The 24,261-nt window shown below is 42.1% G+C and overlaps 1 protein-coding gene across 3 annotated transcripts in view; it reads left to right on the top strand.

Moving 5' to 3' along the window:
- sema6e (sema domain, transmembrane domain (TM), and cytoplasmic domain, (semaphorin) 6E) overlaps window positions 1–24,261 on the top strand; it is a 153,442-nt gene that overhangs the window by 77,467 nt on the left and 51,714 nt on the right. For all 3 annotated transcript variants that reach the window (XM_035673017.1, XM_035673016.1, XM_035673015.1), the window contains 2 exons: window positions 8,403–8,459; window positions 8,877–8,978. In XM_035673017.1, coding sequence (XP_035528910.1) covers window positions 8,403–8,459; window positions 8,877–8,978 — 159 coding nt within the window. The remainder of the gene's footprint in view (window positions 1–8,402; window positions 8,460–8,876; window positions 8,979–24,261) is intronic.

The following is a 24,261-nucleotide window of genomic DNA, read 5'->3' as shown; positions in this document are numbered from 1 at the left end:
GTGTCTGTGTGTGTGAGTGTATGTGCGACCAAAACTGCGGGAGGAGTAGTCGACCGAAAAACGTACGGAAGAAGAATAATAAGTATGGTGAATAGTAGTAAAGTGCTTTCAGGCACACTAATAATAATATAAGTAATAATAATATCAGTGACATTAGCAATGAGCAGTGACAATAGTAATAATAGTAACTGTAGTAATAATAATTAATAATAATAATAACAATAATATCAGCACCCATTTAAGCCAATAGACCAAATGGAGAGTGCTCAGTGAGTTGTAGTCAGGAAGATGAAGCTTAATGTGTACAAACATGACACTGTTTAAATGACAGCACGATAGATAAACACGTCATACTTTAGTGAAGCCATTATTCACTACTTAGGGAATGCAGCAAAGGAGCAAATACTACTGGTAAATAGATCTGTTTTTAGTTCTACGGTTTCAGAAATAGTTTGTCTGTAGATCAAATGATCAGTGTCAGCGGTGGCCAGTCACACTTGTTTGTCAGAACAAATGCCTTTCTCCTTCAAACCTTCTCACACTGTGTGCTGTCCTCTGCTCCCTCACAGCTAAACCCGGTGGACGTGTCAGGTGTCAGTACTTTCCTGCAGTGGACAAGGTGCTTTTTGTGGACGACTATGCAGTGGGATGCAGGAAGGACCTGAACGGCATCCTGCTTCTAGACACGGCCCTCCAGCCTCCAGTGCCCAAGCCTGAGGACATGGTTCAGCTTGAGCTGCCAGTCACAGAGGTAAGACAGGACTGCACATTTCAATGTTCAAAGACACCAGTAGGCACCGTACAGAGACGGCTGTTGCCTCCTGATATTTGACACCAGTTGTTGTGTTTGGCCTGGGTCGGTGTGTTTATACTAAGCCTTTTGTTCCTCAATCACAGTATTAGGCCCTGGTCAGAATAATCTGCACCTTGTGCGAATATGAGAGGCTGGTTAAAATGTTTGAATGCTGGTTCAGCAGGTGAACATTTGTTGCGTAACAACTCCCACAGATTAGCTCAGAATCACACTAGCCTTCTTCATGCTCAACTACTCTATGTTGATAACTGCAGAAATAATATTAAAGTTTAAAAGTACAGAGCCCAGCATGAATCCAGTAGTGGTGTACAGCGTACAGCTTTAGTGACTGTGACTCATGTTTGATCATATACAGTTAAACCACATGTGTTGTTAGCTTTTTCTACTTATTTTAAAGTTGCACATCAACTCATTTATTACTTTAACAACAACTAAAAATTTAATTGCTTTAATGTCTTACTCTTCAACTGTTGTCAGTACTTTGACTACTTTCAGTGCGTACCCCCATATTCCACGGGGCACAGCTGCACCACGTTCCAGTTCCGCCGCGATTGCTGGAACTGATTACGCCCGTTCTTGCTGATGCTCAAAATCCCACCAAAAGTGCTGCAGTACGTTCTGAAAGCCTCTCTTTGCTGAGAATACGCCGCTGGTCTATTTCTGAGGGAAGCCACGACCTTCTTGTGCCAAGAAGCACAGAGCAGATAGCGCTGGCAGGAAGTCAGAAACTGAAAAAAGCATAGAGAATCAGGTCAATTTTCAAAATAAAATACTGCGTGCAGACTCCGGGTCAAATTTCACAATACATCAACATTGTGGCAACAGGCAAGAAGTGAGTCAGTCAGAGGCAGATTAGAGGAGATTTGAAGTGGAGATACACACAGTTTTGTATCATTTTATAACACAGAATACAAAAGTAAACAGTGTCGAGCAGGCAACATGCTCTGAAGACACTTTGCTTGTGAAATGCTCTTGGTTGAATTTGAAGATGCACGGATTGTGGATCCCAAACTAGGGCTTTGACTTTTGGCCAAAAATCATATTTGAAGTTTGTTTGTTTATTAATATTAATATTTGAATATATTTGAATATTGATTAATAATATTTTGACCATTAAATGCCTTCAGTAAGACCTATATTGGTATCAAACTTAAGCTATATATGTAGTGTCCACCAGAGGGCAGTGTATCAGTTAATGTCAATAGGCAGGCAATGATGTTTTCAGAAGAAAAAAAACTTTATTTTTTATTTTTATTAAAAGTCAGACCTGGGTTTTATCCACTGTTATCAAAAATAAATAAAAATAAGCCAGTCAGGCTAAGTACTGAAAAGACAAAATAAATAAAGGTAGGCCCTATTCGGTAGACCTATTCAAAACAAGCACATCCTATGTGATCTGACAGCAATTACCAAGAACAAGGCACTTTGAGATGTAAATCGAACACTCGGGATGCATTCCCCTCCCCAATCCCCATCAATCATGTAGATTAGAACACTTCGAGATGCAGGGCTGTATCCCCAACAATCAAACATGTAGGCCTAAATTAGAACTCGCCATTATGGGCTATCTGGCTGGCTGCAGTTTATCTGGCTGCATACTTTTTTAGGTTGTTAGCCAAAAAGACAAGGTGATTCACATTTTCTGGCTCTAGAGAAGAACGTTGCTTTGTGACTATGTTCCCTGCGGTGGAAAACACTCGTTCCGCCCTCACAGATGTCCCGCATATTGCCAGGTAGCCGCGTGCCAGCTGGGCGAGATGGGGCTTCTCTCCTTCCACCAGGACAGCGGCTTGCTGTCAGATGGGGGTGGGGCCTCACTGTCGTAGGCCATCATTTCTCTTTGGAGCACATCTTCATTCGGTTTGACTGTTAAAAAATAAATTCGTTTTTGTTAATGTGCTGTTTAGGCTATGTTTTATAATGCACTTTTTTATATTTCCAGTGTAGGGCTATATAGCGAGTTTGAGTTGTTATGAAAGGCACTCGATAATTTAAACGTTTTTGTATTATTTATTATTGATAATAATATCATCATTATTACCTTCTGCCGAGTTTTGGCAGTACACATCGCCAAAGAGGTCCCCCATCGCGCTAAGAGCATTCTTTTCCTTGCGCTGCTGTGGCTCCGTAGTCGTGGCGTTCTTCTCTTGGCCTTCCTCTCCGCCTGTCTCCTCGTTGAGCTCGGCAAACTCCCTCTGAACCTTATCTCACACTGCCTGCCGCGACTCTTGTTCCAAATGAACCAGTCGGTGAAAACGCGAGTCGAGGTAGCTGGCTGTGTTCAGTAGGAAGAATGCATCTTTGTCGGGGCCATATCGTGCCTTCAGATCAGTTGACATCATTGTTTTCATCTCTTTCAGTCCTGCCGGGTCATCGGTGGAGGGATTGAGTTGTGTCAGAAGCACATACTGCAGGGGGAGGACCGCTGATGCTGTTGGGTAGTTTTCTGTTGACAGGGCCTGGGTGGCTACTTTGAATGGCTTCAGCACGTATTTCACCTGCGGGACGAACACACAATTAATAACAAGCTTATCCTAGCGCCACTAACGTTAGATAGCTAGCTAACATGCTATACTACTAGCTAGTAAGCGCAGTTAGGCTATGTGCCACTTGACGTTACACAAAACACAAACTTAGCTTAGCTACTGTGTTTGCAAACAGTAATGTTAACATTAGGGACCTAATATTATTAGACCCAACATAATTAGCCAACGTTACTGACCTTCTCCATTAGGGTCCACTCCACACTGCTGAGCTCCAGACGGCTGAGTTTCTTCTCCATTATCACCGCTGCAACAGCGGCTTGTTGATCAGCTGCCCGACAGATCATATGGTATGTACTGTTTCAGCGAGTGGGGCAGTCGTTAATGAGCTGGACTGATTTGAGACCAAGGAGTTTCTGCTTGGACTCAAGGAGGTAGCTGTCTGTAGGGGAGTGCTTGAAATGCTGAGCGGCAGCCTTCAGGCGACTGACTGTTGTTGCAACGGAACGCTCTGCAAGCCCTTTTCTCGCTGCCAAGTTAATTGTGTGAGCCATGCACGGGATATCCGTGATCCCCAAGTACCTCTCTACAGCATTGACATAGTTGGTCGCATTGTCTGTTGTGATGGCAAGCACAGACTCCCGCTCAATGTGGTACTCTCGTAGAATACTGTCGATGCATATGGAGACATTCGCTGATGTGTGAGCAGTTTGAAGCTCAGACGTGTCCAGGACGACATTTCTCATCTCCCAGTCCTCGTCGATGAAATGGGCTGTGACCGTAACATAGGACTCGGTAGCCAAAGAGCTCCACCCATCAGTGCAAGTTTTTCTCCACGCAACATTTCCCTTATGCCACCTTTGGTTGTGTCGTACAGCTTTATTATTTTACCATTCAGCAGGGGATCTTGAATCTTGGCTCTAGTTCGTGGACGAAAGCTTGCAACCCGCTCCCATATATCACGTTAATGGGCCTCATATCTTCGCAAACGAACCGTGTCAGCAAATCTGTCGCTCTCGTATGCTTTGACCGGCATCAAGGGGAGCCTCGGTGAAGGAGAGAGCGCTGGAGTCGCGATTCTGGCCTGGCTCGCCCCCGATCCCTCCTCCTCTTCCAGCTTGCCGGGATGTAGTGTTGAGCAGGTGGGGCTCTCAAGTTGTCTTGCCCGTCGTCGCGTGGTATGTGAGTTTGGTCCTACATATTTTACATATCACTTTGTCCTTAGTCGTGATTTTTCCCTGTTCCTTTGGGAACCCAAAGTAGCGCCACACGTTGCTTTTCAGATGGTCTGGAGTGTAGACTTCGAACTCCTCAGGTGTAGTTGTTGTAGGCGTTGGCGCGGCCATTGTTCTGGTATACAAAATAGGCGCTAACCAGGACGCTAACGTCACCTACAGGAGCCCAGATGACCAATAATAGCCTTGCTAATGAGCTTCGGAATCTGAATTGAAAACAACGTTTACAAGCAAACACATTTACAAAAAAATAATGCCCATAACAGGTTCGAATATTAAGGGCTGCCTAATATTCGTTCGAATATCTTTATTTTTGTAAATATTCGAATTATATTCGAATAACGAAGTTCGGAGTCAAAGCCCTAATGAGGGTTGAGTTTTTAAACTGTATCAAGGCTTAAAGTTAGCTGGTTAGTGGTTAATTAGTTTTCCTCAATGCAAAAACTCATATCCAGGTTGAATTCTTACTGTGAAGCTCTGACATTTCAAGAGTGTTTGATACCTCTTGATCCTTCGAAATCAATACCGATAATGACGTTTTTCTGCAGTTAATGACAAAATAGGTTTAGGATTCTATGTTGATTAAATATATACGATTTAAAAACCCCAAATCTATCACATAACTTAACCTGGGTTTTTGCATGTCAGTAGTGATATTGTGGATGATATACCTGTTCTTAAGCCGGGTTTTAATACAAGGCAGTGCTGTTTAAACTTAAGACAACAATTCTGTTGTTGTTTTTCTGAACCACAGAAAAAAAAAGTCTTTGTAATGTGTGTATCATTATTTTCCCTTCTCTACCCTTCGCCTGACTTTTCATTCAAGTATTAAGCAATCTCTCTTCAGACATATATCCAATACAAGTGGAGCGGGGCTCTTGTGGCTTTTGAAGTGCCATGCTCCCTCCTATCTGAATCTCATTTGTCAAACATGATTGCACTTAAATAAAATCCCTCTGAGGCCTGGACTTTTGTTTGCTTGTATTTAGATTAGTGCTAAACACGGATATTCATTCTGATAAGGCCAACTCTCCATGTCGAGGAGATCTAAACTATTGATTTGGCTGTAGACTGTGGCACAAAGAAATGGGGACTTCTGAGCACTACAATGCTAGTCCATCTTTTTTCAGTTATGTTATATGAGAACTTGGATATTGAATGTTTGTATATGATGCATTTTTTATCCATTCATTCAAGCCTCTGCCGCCTCCAGTGTGACAGCAGGAACTGAGTGGAAAGTTATTGAGGAGTATACTCATATTCAGCTGTCACATTCTCCTTCTCCTTTTCCTGTTATCTGTCTGAGCCTGGTCGTTAGTCTGTGACTGTCTCATATCACCAGAAAATGGTGCATCGTCTTCATCACAGATCCATTTCTTAACTCGGGATCATTTTTAAAGTACCTCTTCATTTTTCACACCGGGTGCTCATTCATATTCTGCCCTTCACTGATCTCCCCAGGCCTGGGTGGCCATAAGTAATTATTAGTAAACCAAATCGAGCGTGGAAAAGGCAGGGACTATTACCATAATGCTGACTCCTACTGAATCGTGTCAGATCTTCACAAAGTCGCACCGGAGATGTTCCATGCGTGGACCCGGAAGGAAGAGTGCTGCCTTTAAAGTCAGAGACGCCGAAGAGTCCTATACTGTTGATACTATTCTGACTGAGCTTATTTCATCATCATAATAATCATCATTTTTTGTGGATAGATTTTCTTCTGTTTTTCCAAAAATGTGACAGTCAAACAGAGAAAAGATGTGCAACACCATGTAGTGCTGAGGACATCTCCCCATAAAGGATATGGCGAAGATAAATATTCTATATTTTGCTTATTGTTAACAAATCGCTTGAAAAGACCAAAACCAACAATGAACTGATCCTATTAACAAGCATTGGCACTGTTGCACTGGTTTACAGATGACCCACATACACCATCCAGCTGATGTAAAAAACACATTCATGTGTATTAATCCGCAGCTGAAAATAGTCCCCAATGAATGCATTATTTACTTGTGTTTAAACAGTGTTGGCTAAATACAGTACACAGCAGTTTTAGGGAATCACTGAGCCTTTTTTAAATTACATTATGTATTTAAGACCTATTGCAAAAGAGGTATGTCTGCATAAAAGGGCTAAGTGCCACAGACACGATAGGAAAGTAATATTGAATGACTAACACATTTTTAATTTTGTTTGTTTTTCAAGGGATTTATTGATGATAATGAAAAATATAGAATCAAGCCAGCCATAATCCTTTAACACATTCATCATACTGTAGGCAGTGGAAATAAAAATAAAATGTTGGTTTAGTATGTTTGGAAGTATAAAGCAGGGAGCCTTCAAACATTAAGATGCATGTCTTTTCTTCATCAAGTGCCAGTTTCCCTGTTTTCCCGGCAGTTAGATTGCATTCACCTCTCATAAGTAGTTTCTGATTTGATTGCTGGACTGAAAGCTCTCTGATAAGATGGAAACCCAGCCCTGAGAACAAGGGGCTTGTGGGACAAATTGTGTTTCAGGAACTTATGGTCAGAGCGAAGTGACCCCTTGGCTCCAATAAGGCATCAAAATGTATTATACCACAGGGTGGCTTATTGTAAGGTTGTAGATGAAAACACCTTGATTCGAATTTAAGACCTAAACAGCAGAAAAATGAAAAGAAATGTACAAGCACCTAAGGCATAGGACTTGGACTCCCACTTGATGCATATTCTTTTCTTTTTTGTGACACATTTTTCACTTTAGTTTTGTCTTTCATTTAGTGGAGACACAAAGACACACTGTGAAACAAAGAGTAGAAATAAATCGAGGATTAAAAGGTATTCATACAGAGAATCCACATTTTGTGATATGCATTCCTGAGATATTACTCTGTGTGCAAACATTTTGGTCTTTGAACAAGTACAGACTCAACACAACTAAAAATGTGCACATCTTAACAAGTTATAGGATTGAGGTTATATATTATGCATTTAAAATTATATCATAATATATAGTTGGTTGTGCAGGAGAAGTCAAGACTAAAAAGTAGGTGAAACCACAATGTGTTTGAGTCACAACTGGCAATAAAACCTTGTCTGAAATATCATAGGAGTTGCCTCAAGCACAAACTACAGACAGTAATCAGATTCCCAGACCATCCTGCACTGCTGCTGCTTGGAGAAGCGGTCCCATAATTCTACAGTGCTGATATGTCTCTGACTGAGACATCAAGCTTCTGTCCGCTCAAATACTGTTGACAAAAGAATTCTTCTGAATGACTTGGAACTGAAACACAAGTGTACACAACCGCCAGCATCCTCAGTGGTATTTATGAGCTCTGAGAAAATTCGGGTCAATAAATTATCCCACAGTGGAAGGAAGCACATTAAACCTTCGGCTGGCAGAGCTTGTTAACAAGTTGATGGATCTTGTTCTATAACAACCCACTGGACGACTAGCACTGATACAGGAAGTGAGTGTTGGTGTGTGGGAAGACTAAGGGCAGGGCTTTTGGCCAGTAGGTTAATTGGGGCTAATTGACAGCTCCTTATATGGACACTGAAGTGATGCAAACATCCTTTGTAGATTGTTGGTGTGTGTGTGTGTGTGTGTGTGTTCTCATAGATCTAGACTTATCTTGCAGAGTGATTTTTATCACTGAGGAACCACAATGTTTAGCTGCCCACTGACGAGCTGCGCGGGCCGCCACAGGCATTCCTGATATTTCTCTGTTTGTTTTTCTTCACGACAGTTTATTGAAGTTAATGAGATTTTCATCACAGCTGTCTCATAATAGCACTTGAACGATTGGGAGCAACAAAAAACGGGGATGGTGAGAAACAGCTTGTCTTTGAGCTGACAGTTGGCTGTCTGTTCACTTTTCAGAAACTGACTTGGAAGACGAAGGATGTGGAGAAGTGCACTGTGAGAGGGAAAAACAGCGTAAGTATTTTCTTCCAGACACATACACATCTTCCTCTCTCTGTTTTTGCTTTTGGTTTTATTTCTCACTCCTTTCACTGTCTCCCTTTGCCTCTGCCTTCGTTTCCTGCACAGTGAAGTTTTGTAATAAGCAAAGGTGTGCAGCTAGCTTATCAGAATCCGTGGCACATCCATCAGGAGACGACAGACTGAGGCTTTTCCTCCCCAGAGCTGCGCTGAAACCACAAGAATCAGCCTGGGGATTACGATAATGAGTGTAAAACAGAGAGAAGGTTGCATGCGTGTGTGTCAGCCAGTAAAATGCACTGTCTACCTGCTGCAAGTCCTCCTTTCATTCTGTCATCAGTGTGCCAGAAGCCAACATGGATCTCATGGTCCCTAATGGACAATAACATCAAGCTGTTTTCCTCCTGACAGGACGAATGTTACAACTACATCAAAGTGCTGGTGCCACGCAATGACGAGACACTTTTCGCCTGCGGCACCAACGCCTTCAATCCCACCTGCCGTAACTATAAGGTAAGATACTGTACTGCTGTGTGCTGCCTCCTGGCCTCAATTACAGATAAGAGATGATATTACAGCTTATGAGATGTGTTTGGTTCTGTCCTTGTGTGCTGTTTCAGTTGTACCCTGTTATTTAAGTTGCTAATGGAAATGACAAACTGCAAACTTAACTTGTATCACATTAGCGCCGCGCTAGCTTTTTGTGAAAGTGTCATTATCGAGGATATCATGTCATAAACACACACATAAACACGGGTCACAGAGGGTCGCACAGAACAGATGTTTTATACATCAGTGAAAACAGCAAAATGCTGCTTCGAGCTTTACATACATGCAGCCTACAGTGGGGTAGGTATGCCCTTAAAGGCTGTTTCATAGAAAGTTATGCTGGATATTTTACAGTTGAACAATAAACGTTACAAAAGATAACAGTAATGGCATAATGTAATAACAGAATAGGAAATTTGAACAGTAAACTTCACTGTAAGGCTGTTTAAATTATTTTATATAACCATAAATAAAAATACATAAATGTAAAATACATAAGGTCAGAAATACATAAACATGATATAAAACACTTTACTGCACTGGATTTTAATTTTATACATCTACCAGTTCTACCAATACACTCTCATACAGATACAGTACATCTGTGATAGCCTGAACAATCGATAGAATAATGAAAGCACCACTTGGAAAAAGACATCTACTATGAAATAACACAAATACTCCTACGAAGATGGGTCATACCAGGTTGAATGTAGCATTTTTCAGCTATGAAAGAAGTCTGGCAGCCAGCACTTCACATTGTGCTTTCAATGATGATACATCAAACAGCTGTGAGGTCAGACTGCAGACACACAAGTGAAAACAGCAGGAACATTATCAAATGCGTCAAAAGGGACAGTCTCAAATCTCAGCCTTAAATTGAAACTAACATATATAGTCCTTTTTAATCCTGACATCAGATGTGGATTTGACACTTAGCAGCAAGAAGAACAATCCGATATCAGCAGCAGATCTGTACTGAGAACATACTGTTCGCTGTGAATGTTGCCATATTTGGGTTTCACATGGTCTGCTGACTTCAAACGCCTAATGTTGATGGAATAATATGTCGGCTCAACAAGACTGAGGGAGAGCATTCTGTTGACAGAACAAAAGATATGCTGATGATGGTAATAACACAACAGCTTCTTTCACACCTCTGAAACAACAAAGCTCGGGGAGGAGATGAAATGAGGGGAAGAAAAGTGTGGAGTGCTTCCCACTCCGCAGTTTTCGAGGGGGAAAAGAGAGCAGGGTCAAGAAACAAATCCATGGCGGTAGACGAGGCTCTCGGCTGCAGCTTGTTTCTATGTTTATTCTGTTGTTTCAGTTGGTTCAAGGCACCGATACCATTTGTTTAAGGACAATGCAAAAGTAAAGCTCCAACAGTTTGAGGCCTGTTGAATAAAACCCAGCATCCATTGTAGTGGAGCCTCAGAGGTGACATCAGAGGTTTGGACTGTGATTCACAGCAGGCCATCAGAGGAGGAGGGAGTACAAGTCCTATAGCACAGACTGTAAATCTAACAGTGTGGGGGAGAGTCAAATCCAAAGAGGAGCGGAATAATTCAAGACTGTACATTTCACTCTGGGGTTTTTTCCAGTGTGCAGACCTAAGAACTAACCCAGTGGTCCTTTAATGGCCAGCAAAGTTACAGAATCATTTAAAGGTGATTAACACACCATGTTATTCGCACTGTGGACAGCAAACTAAAAAAAGGCAGTAGCGTAGATGTTATGTCCTTTTGTGTTGTTGGCACTCAATGATGTAATGTGGGTTTAAGTTTTTTCCTTGGTATGAAAAACTCAAGTTTTTCTAATTAAAGCACTACTAATAGCAACCAACAACAACAATACAATTATGATTTACATTTAATACAAAAGGAAGCAATTCAGTGTAAAATATTAAATGTACGACTTACACAAGGTGGGTTAGGGTCCAAATATACACAATGGTAAGGACCAAAAGGATAATTCTTGAAGGTTTCTATAATCCCTCCAGACCCTATATACCTAATACGCTTTATATACCAGTAACCCAGCTCGATAGGTAATCCATTCTATATACTACCGCACTATCGCTTCATATGAAACCCTTCCCCAAGAACTCCCTTACCATATGTGTAGTACGTTTGATCGCTTTTATTGCATATGTTTATATTTGTACTCCCTTTCCTGCTTTGTACAGGCCAATCTGGCCGCCATAACAAAGTTTCAAAGCTCTCAGGATAAGGCCAAATCAACTGATATTATTTATAGCGTGCGGTGTTCTGAGCTTGTAGTCTCGTAAATGTGGAAGATGACGGCTACATAGAGCAAGTATGCTATGGAAGGAAGTGACAGTGCGTCCATAATCGGTATTTATTCCAATGATACCAGCTCTCACTTAAGAACATGACATCTTATATACCTTCTCTCTCAATGACTATCGAAAAATACAGTCAACGTAAAAGTCACTGATACATGTACATGTTGGGATACAATATAAAGCAAGACTACCAAGTGCCCCTTAGATAGCGATATGAGAATTAGTAATTATAACAATAATTAACAAATACTTGACCTGCATAGAACGTTGTCATCAGATTCTCATGTCGGGAAACAATTACAGGATATAATCAGGCTACAACTACCCAGTGAGCGCCCAAAGCACTGTTCATCAGCCACCCACAATGGTTACTGTTTCACAGTCTACAAACAACCTATATAACAGCTGCGAGAGACCGTACATGTCACCAGAATGCTCAAAAAGAGATTCATAACAAAAAACCAGATGCTGGAGGCAGATCGTAGTTCATATTGCATTTATCCATATAGGAACAAGAATAGAGCTGGATGCTCGGGAACACAAACAACTACACTTAAGTGAAACAGGAGTAGCAAACCAATGTGAACCAGACCTTGTGTCTTGGTATCTCTGTTCGTCTAACAGTTTGCAAGCGAGTTCATCTCCATATCAATAACTCTATGGTTGGGCCTGTCTTCAGTCCACGGCGATCTTGTGCTTGGACTCACCACTATTCACCAGACTAAGTCCCACATTGTCACAGCACTAAACTCAGCAGCCCTCCTGATGCACAGGCTCAAAGAAGCCAAAGGTGCCACAGCAGTGCATTTCTCTAAAGGTCTAAACCTACAGCGACCAAGTCAAAAAAAAAAAGATGCCACTTTTACAGCAAATTATGTGTTATGTGCTTGATTCTAACCACACTTATTGCCAATCACTACCACTCAGGCACTAACCACCAGACACTAAACCAAGATGACTCATCAAGCCATTCTATAAATGAGTCTAAACGGCCTCAGACATATAAAAGACACTTCCATGGGTGCTCGTTTTGAGGCTTAGAGCATTGAGAGAGAGAGCGCGAGGAGGAGGAAGAGAAGCGACCTATTCGACCAAACCACTTGGCACCCAAAACAATCAACAGCAAAACTGACCCTCTATGAAAGAGGCCAATTGCATAGAACGTCTCTAACTGTAATAGAAGTCCATAAAACACAACGCTCCAACTGAAGCAATCAACTAGGTACTCATGCAGTCGAGCAGATTGCTAATATGTGAGGGATCGAATATATGCGTGAAACAGATCTTTATATTCATCGACTGGTTCCTCTTTTAGTTTATTTCCAAACGAATGTTCCGGATCTCTGGTAGCAAAGTTATTATCTTATAAAAAGTAAACTGATGCGAGAAACCAAGGCGGTTTTCCAGCAAGATTTTCCAGCACTTAACTATAAATAGGCAAGATCTTCGACATTTCAGTGCTGGCATACGTGTCCTGCAGTCGCCTCAACAGTCAGCAGATACTGGTGGAAAAAGTATGCCACGGACGCTGAATTGGTGCTTAGTGGTCTGGCCTCTGACTCAAAGCGATATCTCAACCAGGGGGAACACAGAACATCTCTTTCACAAAGCATTTCTTTCCAGCTCTGAGCCAGGTGGACAAGCCCAAACGAACAAAAAAAAAAAAAAGAGTGTTATTATGCAACATCCTCTCTCATGCCAAACACAAAAAGAAGCCTCGGCGTCACACAACGTATACAACCCGTCTCAACCCCTATTCAGAGGTTGACCATTGCAAGGAAAAGCATTAATTTGTGATTCCAACAGCTGCAAGATGACTTTAAATGTAGAGATACATTGAATACAGAGGACGCACACTTGCTTCCTTATGAAACCTACTCTTGCAGTGTCTTCAGTTTGTGGGTTTGGCTATAGTCACCAGTAGAACACAACACTAACAGGCGATTAGCTTATAAAGGATATTTTTAGCTGTGGCTAAATTGTGGATGTCAGTGCAACTGAATCACAGCACTGGCCCACGCTGAAACACATCCTAGACACAAGTCTCACAGCAGGACAGTGGAGCTTGCAAACAACGGTAAAAATACTGTATATGAGGAAGCGCAAAACCACCATACCCCATGCATCCACGCACGATAACTACCCATGTACCTAACCATACTTTGCTTTAATAGCCGCCTTTTTTATCTCTCAATCCCTACTATGACCATATAACTATGCGTCAGTGCTCTATCCAACCCCCGTGATTGCTTGCGTCTACAGCGGCAGATAGCGCTGCCTCATGCCTCTGCTCTATTCAACGGCTGGTAATACAGAATGGTTCATTTACGATAAACCCAGCATCGAGCCCATAGCACAATCGCGTTGCATAAACCTTTAAATAACACGATACACTTCACCAGGCAGATGCACTGGCGGCCAGAACACTTCTAGCACTTGAACTCTGCCCCGACCGACACGGGCAGGGCGGATTTACTTCTGATTACCTTCAGGCATATCGCCATCCAGCCTACTAACTATAATATTATCCATTCACTTCGCCTGCGTGATAAACGTATTTTTAGTAACGTAGCAGCCTGACACATTGGCTTGGGTCATGGGTCTGTTTGCTTATTTTTAATGTTTACTATATCATAAGAAAGGGACCAGAAACCAACTCCCATGGCCTCCTAGCGCCTGCTGCTGCTGGGTGAAATAAAAGTGAGCCACACAGGGGTCACAGCCACAAAAAAAACATCAAAAGATCCTAAGGACGCCATTTTGCACCCAATACTGTTAAATCTTCATAATTCCACATGCTACAACGACTTAAGGCCTGTTATACGGACCACAATATCATAGTGACACCTACCTTGCCAAAAGGCAGGCCAGTTAGCTAGCTATTACCGCTGCCGAACATGAGAGTACCGTTTAGGCGTTCCACCGCTGACGTGTTTTACGTCATAACCGCCGAGCTAAGACAGTAACCGCTGAGCCCGGAGCTAACGGGGAGCATACACCGCTAACGAGTGGCTATGACGGTTACCAGCGCCGCCGATGTAAATACAACACTCTGCAGGCGTTTTTGCAGCGCTGGCGCATTTACACCAGCGTGATCCAGTGACATACACACTCCCCGGCCACACAATTGCCTCTCCACGCCAGGGCTTACTGACAACCAACAGCTTACACTCTGGCTGTTAATCTCCACAGTGACTGGTATTGAATGGTTACTAGCCCGGAAGAGAAGACTGAGGCCATGTCCACTTCACTTCACTCCGCCATCTTTCAAACTGATGTACCAAGTGTTCGGCCCGGTTGTGATTTCGAATCTCCGTTATCAGCACCCATGCAGGAACGCTTGTTGTCGAGACTATTCACCGAGTCCAGCCCTGTGTAAGTGCCTTTGAAACCAGGGAGCTTAACCCACTTTTTGTAATTAATTAATGGAGTGTGTAGAATGAGGGGAAGGGAGTTGTGATACGTCATGATGTGGTTTATTAAGGGCCTGGACCAAACCACTATTTTATCGAGCGTATCTTTTTTCAGTATCATCCTCCCCAGGCATACATCACATGGTGGAGACAGCTTTCTATTTTTGTTACCCGAATCATATCCCCTACAGAAATTAAACCTACACCTCAGCATCATCTAAGAGATACTCGTAGTTTAGGGTGTTAAGCAGCAGGAAGTAACTCATATTCCAGTATGTCGGCTGCAGTTTAAGGGCACTTCATGATATGACTAACCTCATAGTGATACCTAAAAACTATGTTAGACGGATTATCACTTCTTTACTAATATTTTTGTCTAAAGCTCCTTTTTTTATACATCACTGTACAACTGTCAATTTGAGAGTTATTTTCCCTTCTGAAATGTGGTGCCTGTAGAATTCATACGAGAATAGCAGATTACAAATGAAAATACTCACCGAAGGATAGAAAATACCCAAAATTTGTACCTCAGTAACTGTTCGTGGGAATAATTGTACTTTCCACCACTGGTGGCTGGCTTGTGGACTAATTAACAACGTCGGTTGGCTTTTTTATCTCCAAGGAAAGAGGCTCAGTCAAAATACCCTTGAGAGATGTTTTGTTTGAAGGTAGGGCTATCTCAGTGGGTGATAATGATTAAGGTCAATAACACATGGTGGCCCCTGATGTGTGTTGTGCTTCCAAGCAAAATTGATTTCTGCCAGTGGCGTTTGGTTAGTGCTTTCGAATATTATGATATTGGTTGAGAGTTCCATATGTATTTTGATTCCTGTGTACGCATAAAAAAGGACATGTGCCAGTAACAGTTGTAGAATTGGTATGATGTTTTTTGACATCAACAGGCCGGGCCTAACTATATTTTTCACATTCACCGGTTGGTGGGTGATTTTTCCGTTTGTCTTATTGAGAGAGCTGCTCTAGATCTTGAGAGGGATTATAAATGGATGAATTCGTATGTTGCAAATCTTTCTTTAGGGCTAGCCTTGTTACAGGTATGTATTAAGTATAATTCTTTTAAAGATTAACTTTAATAAAGAAACAGGATATACATAAACAGGCCCGGTTTATCTATTACATTGCTCCCCTATACAAAGCAGTTTCTTAACATTGCACAAAATGTGCCACAACATTACTTTTAGATTTCATTTTACATCTACCAAACGAGGTCGGGGAACTGTATGTAAATATAATCAAGAACTCAGAGTACCCTTTTAATAAATCAGTATAAAATAAATTAAGAGTAATAAGACCACACGCCATGGTGTATTTTGAATTCCTCCTACCAACACCTACTGAAAAATATTGAATAATTTCAGTTGATTTCTTCTAACAGGAACTGTATTATTACGTGCAGTAAATAAGTTATGTTGCAGTATTCTCATAATTCAAAGTTTTACTTTTCCAGGACAAAGAACGCTGCAGGCAGTCTCATCGTGTGTCAGGAACGTTTGAATTGTAGTGGTTGGCGTTTACGCAGTTCTACAATTCATTAACGTGGGTTCTCAGGAAGAAAGGTAGACTATCAAAAATTCACCATGAAATCTAAGTTGCCAATAGACAGGTTTCCTTCGATAAGGCTGTTGTTGAAATGGGGACTTACTAAAAGGAGTGTGATTCTAGGTCTCCTCTGTGCCATGCCCACTCTCATTACAAGACTCCGTTCGCTCTGGATAACTCCATACTTGTAGCCCCAGCTCGCGCCTAGAATTTTACACTATGCACTCACTCTCCATTAGGTGACAATGGGAAACTCGCATTGCCGGCGATCTCTTTCAGACTTTGGACCCCTCTGCAGCTCTCCGATTAAAATATTCTTTCTGTGAAATTGTTCACAGCCGAAATAATACTTGAACTAAAAATCTTTATACGAAAGATGTCCTTCTTTTGTATCACCTCCCAACCACTTTCGCTCATTACCCACAGCACTCCAACCAATACTTGGTTCTACACCTTCACTAGGTAACCTTATTACAAAAATTTTCACCAAAGCACTTGCCTTTGCTAGTTTTGGTTCAGGAACAATGGAATCTATTCTGAGAACATTCACGTTCCCATCTGCCAAAAAATACAGGTCAAAGCGGCACATTTAAAACACAGTGCCCCTTCCAACTCTCCGACCGTCGAGACAATCATCAGCCTCGTTGCCTTCTCTTGGCTCTGCAGGACGAGAGCGCAGCCAGGTGCGAACCCCACGCCAATCAGAAGCCCGCTTTACGGCCAGCACAGGCCCAGCAGAGCCATACTGGAATTATCGGCCCACACATTAGAAGCGTTGAGAGGCAGAGCTGCTGCCTGTGGTGTTGTGGGTGCTCGCTGGTGGCTCGGCTCGAACTGGGTAGGCTGTTCCCCCTTTGTGAAGATGTAACGGATGCTCCCTGGAAACACACCCAAGAGTGGAAAGGTCTTTTTATCTCAGTCACATTCCACTCTTTATGTACATCATCGGCACATTCATGCATAAATTGGTACAGATAAATCCCAACTGGTCAGCCAGTGGAGCGTGAGACGTTGCTTACTGTGCAGCCTTTTTCCTTCACCTCAAGTGCTGGGCAACTTGTATGTTATTATCTGGCATTTGTGAAAATCTCGGTTGTTATGTCTGGGCTTTTTCAGCCCACTGGCTCCCAACGTAAGAGATAGAAACAGAGAAAACTCTTTTTGCTCAGCCATGACTAACACTCCGCAGTGACACCATGCTGCGGTCTTTTAAGAAACGACTCTTAAATTCCAAACCCCTTCCCCCTGTCAACACATAAGTTCTACCGGCTTTTACTTCTTCCTTGCCCAGGCTTTCACCATGGTTTTCCCAAAGAGCTTGCCGCCATGGTCAGCATGTTTCCCCGTTCACTGAAGTTGGAAACCGAGTCTCAGAGAAGTACGGTGGTTGTCCAGGTTATGCCTGTCCGAAGAGAAGATAAGACCAACTAAAGTGTTTTTTTTGGTTGACATTATGTTACCTTTTGAGAGGAAAGGGCTTTGTTCTGTCTTTAAAACTAATATTTTGTTTGTAGAGTGCAGTGGAGGTTCGGGCTACACGGAGGGCGCTTACTGTAATTCAAAGGACAACAGTTTTCTTAAAAAAAGGGCCTGCACAAACCACAAGCAGAAGTCCCTCTCCTGTCATCATAGCGGCCTCCATAGCACCCAATGGCTTTCTGTCTCAAGCTGAAAAGAAATGATCACAAATGTATCATTGGGAAAAAATACAGAATCTATTGAAAAATGTGCAATCTTCACATTCAGTATTTCAATGTCAAAACTTGAAACAAAACTAGACACCATGGCGTCTCCGTACGATACTGAGAATGATCCATTCTCATCTGTGTGCACGTGGAGGTTTCAAGTCTTTTCAACATCAAACATTGCTGATGGTTGCCACTAAGTTGGCCCTGATTGGGTCCAAACATTAGTCCGTGATGTTTACAGAAAAAATCCTGCTTTGTATGTACACGTTCTTAAACTCGAGATTTAAGGTGAGGCACAACAGAGCTGTTTTTCCCGCTTCCTTTCGATTCACGCAATGTAGTCAAGATGAAACAGTGTCCAGAGCCTCTTCCTAGAGACATGACTCAGACATGTGCTGGCACGTGAGGTCAAACTCCAAGTCACAAATAATATGCTAAACCCATCTTATTTGTTGATGCGGAGAGGGACTTTAGCCTGGCATGCTTCACCGCACAGGGTCTTCTTCCTCAACGTTGTTTAGTTCCCCCGCTTGTGTTCTGGACTTCAGGGACTCATGCTTCTAGGGAATTCCTTCTCCCTCTATAGAGCTGACATATCCGTAACCGGGAACCGGAGCAGAAAAAGGGTACAATAGCCTGAGAAGAGACTTAAATAAGGGGGAAAATCAATCAGCTGAAACTTGGCGGAATTCCTGATTCACTCCCACCTGACTGATCACAACAACACTATCTTTGGCAATCTGGGAGACGGCAAGGAGAGGGGAGGGCTTGTCAACACTGGACTCAGCATGGATAAAAGGGAATCCCCTCCTAACAAACTAACTCAAAACCTCCAAAATAAATTTCATATTTCTTCTTGCTAGCATTGATTTTCAGAATACTCACAGGGGCAGCAGTCTTATGCTGCTCCGATCATCCTGGCAGAGCTTGGTCTTCGTCGCATGGTAAAATCTGGTATATTGGGCTTGGTAGGCCATAAAGAGCCGGGATCGACTGAGCGTTACTTATTTGTAAACTACAACACTGCAGCCACGAAGGCACCTATCCCGTATTTTGCAGTTCTGCCTTGAAGTGTGCCTTGCAAGAGATTGTCTTTCCGATGAGTTGCGTTCCAAGACGTTGTGAGTGAATGTGTGTTTTGTCTCGGTGGGAACACCCTAGAACGGCCAGAAAAATGAAAATGACAAGAGCAGTACGCCTTAATTGGGTATATGCCCCACGCCACTGGCAGACAGTAAATAAATAACACCAGAAACATTTAAGTTCTCAACTTTCAAATGATGAAAATTTGTTAGCTTTCACGTGACACAAGAACCGTCAGGGGGAAGAAAGAGAAGGAAAAAAGTAACTTTGTAGCCCCGACTTGGTTTCGCCTAGATCGCACCATCAACAGAGATGAGATGGTTCTTACTGCTCTTCAACATGCATTTGGCGTTATCTACAGTAGACATAAGATAAATTAATCTCACTTTGAAAGCGTCAAAATCCCCTCGTGTCTTTCTCTTTTGTAAACATGCATGGTTTCCAAAGCTTTGTCATCCAATATTGATGGTGTAAGTTCTTGAGGTGACGAGAAGTGGCCTGGTAGTGTTTTCGAGGAATCAAAAGAATAGGACTTTAGAACCGATGTTACGGATCTATTACCTTTATAGTTGAGCAAACAGCCAATGTTTCCATGTACCACGTTGCTCACTCGTAGCTGGTTCTCATGTTTTGGCCAAGAGAAAAGCAGAAGTCTTCAGAGTTATAAACAAATCCCACATTTTGCTCAAGGGAACTTGCCAGGTCTATTTTGTAGCTTTGAAAAGCATACCGACGACTGAAAGAGGCTGACATGCCACGCTGCAAACATCGCATCGAGCGTTCGACTACGACGCACACACTTAACCCTACACCTGTCAACTACGACAGTCTCAGCAAGATCATCTTAAAGCTGATGCTGTGCTTTGATATTCTGCGGGCTGCTTCGAATGTCACACACATATCACAAAGTACGAGAGGTACCTCTTCGTCTCGCGCTCCAGCGCTCTTGTAGGAGAGTGAAATGCGTACTGGTATCTCATGTATGTGGAAAGGTCAGAGAGAAAATGGCGAGGAAGGGCAAACTTAGCAATGCGTATAGTGCACGTAGTAGAACAAGGAGCAGTAGAGAGACGAGACAGGATGAAGGATCCCCATAGAGGTGTGACTCCAATGCTTGCTGTTTTTATGCCTGCTTTAGAGAACAAGGCCTGGTCACTGCTGCCTCGTGTGCTTGTTCTGGGGGGCAATGCAGACCAGAGGCTGGCTGGGAATACATATAATGGGGCAAGACGATTGTCTAGAGAGAGAGGGTTGCCTGTTTAAAAAGAAGATTGTTATGGTTCTTTTAGGGAAATTGGTCGGCTGATAGTTTGGTGAGAGAGAACACAAGGAAGGCACGAAAGGCTTTTCCTTAATTGAAGGAAACCGATTAGGTAGGGCGGTACTAATTGGCTTGACTGGCTGAAACACAATAACAGACGAACTTAGGGGAGGGGCTCTGTTCACCAGAAAGAGCTTGATTAGTTGGCCTGCCCGAGAGGGTGCGCCGTTTCTCCGCCAACTTGTTTGAGTATGTGACTGTATCTTTTTCGTTGACCTATGTTTTTTCTTTTCGTGCTCTTATTTACCCACCACCCTGGTGTGCATCCGCCACACCCCAGGCACTCACTACAGGCATGTTTAACCACGGTATGCTAGATGGCAGGGACTTGGTAATTAGCTCCGGGAGGGACTAGAGGAGCTTTGAAATGGTCCTTCCAGACCGAACTGGCATCATACTCCTTCAATTTCGCTTTGACAACTTTCTTAAACAGCAAACTCAACGGTCATTGCAGTTACTGACACAGGTTCATTTGCATCCAATGGAAAGAGGGTCAGCCAGCTTCCCAGTCATTCTCAAAATCCACCCGTCTTATTACAGTTAAAAAGGATGGAGAAAAAAATCAAGAAGGGGGAAAAAATAGAGTGATGGATACAAGGAAGTCGCGCATTTTATATTTGGCTCTTTTATATACTTATTAATAGGTACTCAGTTCAATAATGTTTTTGTTTTCTGTTGCGTTGTGCAACTCTAGGGTTCGCATCTATAGTAATGACTGTGGAATTCAATACAAACTGGTAGGGCATTCAAAACTCACAAGGAATCATCTTTTCAATGGCATCAATAGGCGTCTGAATTGTTGGGATTCCCTCTGTATACAAATAAAAATGAAGATATTCATGAACGCTTTCGTTTTATACTACAAATAATTTTGAATATAATTACACAGAGGCACAAAATACACGTTGAGAAAAGTAGGATTGAACCGGCATTATTGAACTGTCGTGTTTCTGGGGTTGAATTGGGAGACAGAAGCCACATATATTGGGATCTCAAAAAGAAGGTTAAAATACTCCACGGAACTAATGTTCCCTTTAAGCTTCCGCCTAGATTTATTTACATGTCCACGGACAGCAAATCACCTGATGTTATGAGAAGCCCAGTCTGCCTTTTTCACCTTGAGTCACCCGTTGTTAATCACACCTCCTATCTTGATTTCAAGGATTGAACTTTCTTGAGGTATCTGATTAAATGTAGGGAAAATTATCACACAAGAGGAACAAAATACTAGTTTTTGTTAATGGCTCCAGCTTCTGCATCTAGTGGTGATACGTGTGTATGGAACTATGTGATAAGAAGAGGCTAATTACAGGTTAAAAACGGATGAAGGAGCGTTTCACTAGGGTAATGTGTGAGCAGTTCCATCAAGAAGGTTTCTGGGTGGTTGTTATTTGTCCTCGGCTCCCGAATATATTGTTAAATAGTAAATAAAACAAATATATCACAAATTTTAAAAATCATCAACAATGCAAATATACGCTCGGCCAAATAAATTAGCTAGTTTTGTTTGGGGGGCAATGTATACGTTACGTGACTGCATAGGTTATCTCACCTTCCATGGATACACCCTCTGTACTTTTAGTTTCTTTAGCTGCGCCAGGTTTTTCTTTTGCCTTCGCACCAATAGCCCCGCCTATATGTTTTGAAGCAAAGGTTATGGGACGGGTATTATTGTCTATCATAAAATAAAACAACATGACTCGCATTTCCCGGTTTGCTCTCTCTGACCCATTTTATAAAATTCAGCATATATCTCCTCAATTCCGATGTGCTATTGCACATTACCAATAGATATTGGAAGTGAGGTTAATCTAGAGAAAAAAGGTAAGGAGGATAAAGACAGTCAAAGCCAGGATTTGTAGCTCCATAATAAATTTTAATTATTCAACTTAGCGAATTAATTCTTTCTTCAAACCCCACCAAAACCTCTCCAAGGGACAAAGGGATACTGGGGCAAACTTGGACTTTGGGTCACTCAGTAATGACACTTCACATCTTTCATAATTATTATGATTGGTGCTTATCTAATTTGTCAACGCAGACTCTTCAATGTAAAGCATTTCCGTTATTTCGACATAAACAAGGAAATAAATAAGTTTTATCGACTAAAGAAGATATCTTCCAAAGCTCTCTGCGCGCGCTTTGCGAAAAGTCATGGCTGTTGGTACGCCAAGGTATAAGGTGGCCCCTATGGCAGGTAAACATCATTGAATCGAACTATTTTAGAAGGAAGATTTTTTTTTTGGTTCACTGACAATCCTAATAGACTATGCACCGCCCAGCAGTTTTTTTTTAATTCATTTATTAACCTTTCATAACAAAAAATGCCAAACCATACCGTTATAGAGGTTCCCTCCCCAGAGCAAGCCACATTACTTTGATTTGTCTGCTTGGGGTCGTAACCCTGTGAGCCTAACAAAAAAAGATCACAAATGAAAGCCACATTTTTACATCTAATCTTTTTATTTCCTTTAGTTCTGCCTAAGTTTAAGCAACTTAAATGCTTTACCTGAGGTGGTGGGGGCAACCAGAGTTAGATTGGAGCCTGTGTGTAACAACAGGGAAAGTCACCTTCCCCCAATTTCTTAAAGATGACAAGGAATGGTATGGTTTAGGTATTTATAGGCTCTAAATGTATTGCTTTGAAATCAGTGCATAAATATACTTTTGTCATTCTAAGTGTGTTGCATAAGAACAGAAACGTGTGGACCTATGTAGGCAGGAGGACGAGTGGGGGGAGGGCCCTGGAAAAGGTTGTAAGTTGTTTGCTGTTGAACAGCAGGTCCTAAAAAATGGGTTGGCCTCTAATAAAAGAAACAACCAACGAACACATTAATACACAAAAATGAACATTAATAACATTATAATTTGTTCTTGATGAAAGTTGGTCGATTCATTTCGCTTTAATTGTAACATTCACAAACGTGGGAAAACACAGATCCAAGTGGTGTACAAACTGTGAGAGTCAAATGCCAGCTGAGGGGAGTTCTTGGTGCTTAATACGTTCATTTGTTCCCCCACTGGCTCTAACTAAGACATTTAGTGAAAGTTTGGCTCATTATTCAAAGAGGAAGGCCACACGAGACCACATGTGCCAAAAATACTAAAGTGCAGATGCAAGAAGTAAGGAGTTACTAATAAAAACTCAAATCCGTAAACCAATGTTGTTTCCAAAGAGAGAGACACGAGCCATGAAGGGTTGTGAGCGTTTTCTGGCTATGAGAATGAAGAACAGTTCGGGTGACCAAGTACATAAGGAGCAGATTCCAGGGTTATCGGCCTCTATAGTTACGCTTTTGATAAAAAAAAAGGAAAGGAATCAGGAGGGGAATGACAATAAAAAGAAAAAGAAAAAACCCTATACAAAGGAACCTATCTAATTGTTCTAGGTCTGTTGTTCAGTCTCTTTTAACCATCTAACATGGGGAGGGGGAAGAATCTCCCTCTGAAGAAGGGCTAGAGATTGCTCACGCAGTGAATGTTGGAAATGACTGTGTACAAGCTTCATGTATTCCCCAGGAGAGCCCAAGAGTCCAACCCAGAGCAATATCTCAATTGGATTAAGACATAGCCCGTATTTGCACTAGAGTGGAAACGGAAGACAGCAAAAAAGAAGAGGGAGGGAAGTGGTGTAATCAATAAGTGTTTGACTTCTCAGTGACAAGTTCTTGTGTTGAGTCCTACAATGTCATGAATGAGGATGATGAAAAACTCTTCATCCATCGGTTCACCGTTAACCGGAGGCCGGGCCTTCCCACTGTTTTTTCTCTTCAGGGCGGGTGGCAGCTGATGTAAGTTGATCCGCCTAATGATATGAAAGTTAAACTTAAGTTCCGCCTGGCATCCGTTTCCGTTGCGTTACCTTACTGTCATGAGT

Source organism: Morone saxatilis, unplaced genomic scaffold, assembly GCF_004916995.1.
Source record: "Morone saxatilis isolate NCDOM2014 unplaced genomic scaffold, NCSU_SB_2.0 Contig24, whole genome shotgun sequence".
Taxonomy (NCBI): Eukaryota; Metazoa; Chordata; class Actinopteri; family Moronidae; genus Morone; species Morone saxatilis.
The sequence above is the reverse complement of the archived record's forward strand: the minus strand, read 5'-3'. Positions and strand labels throughout refer to the sequence as shown.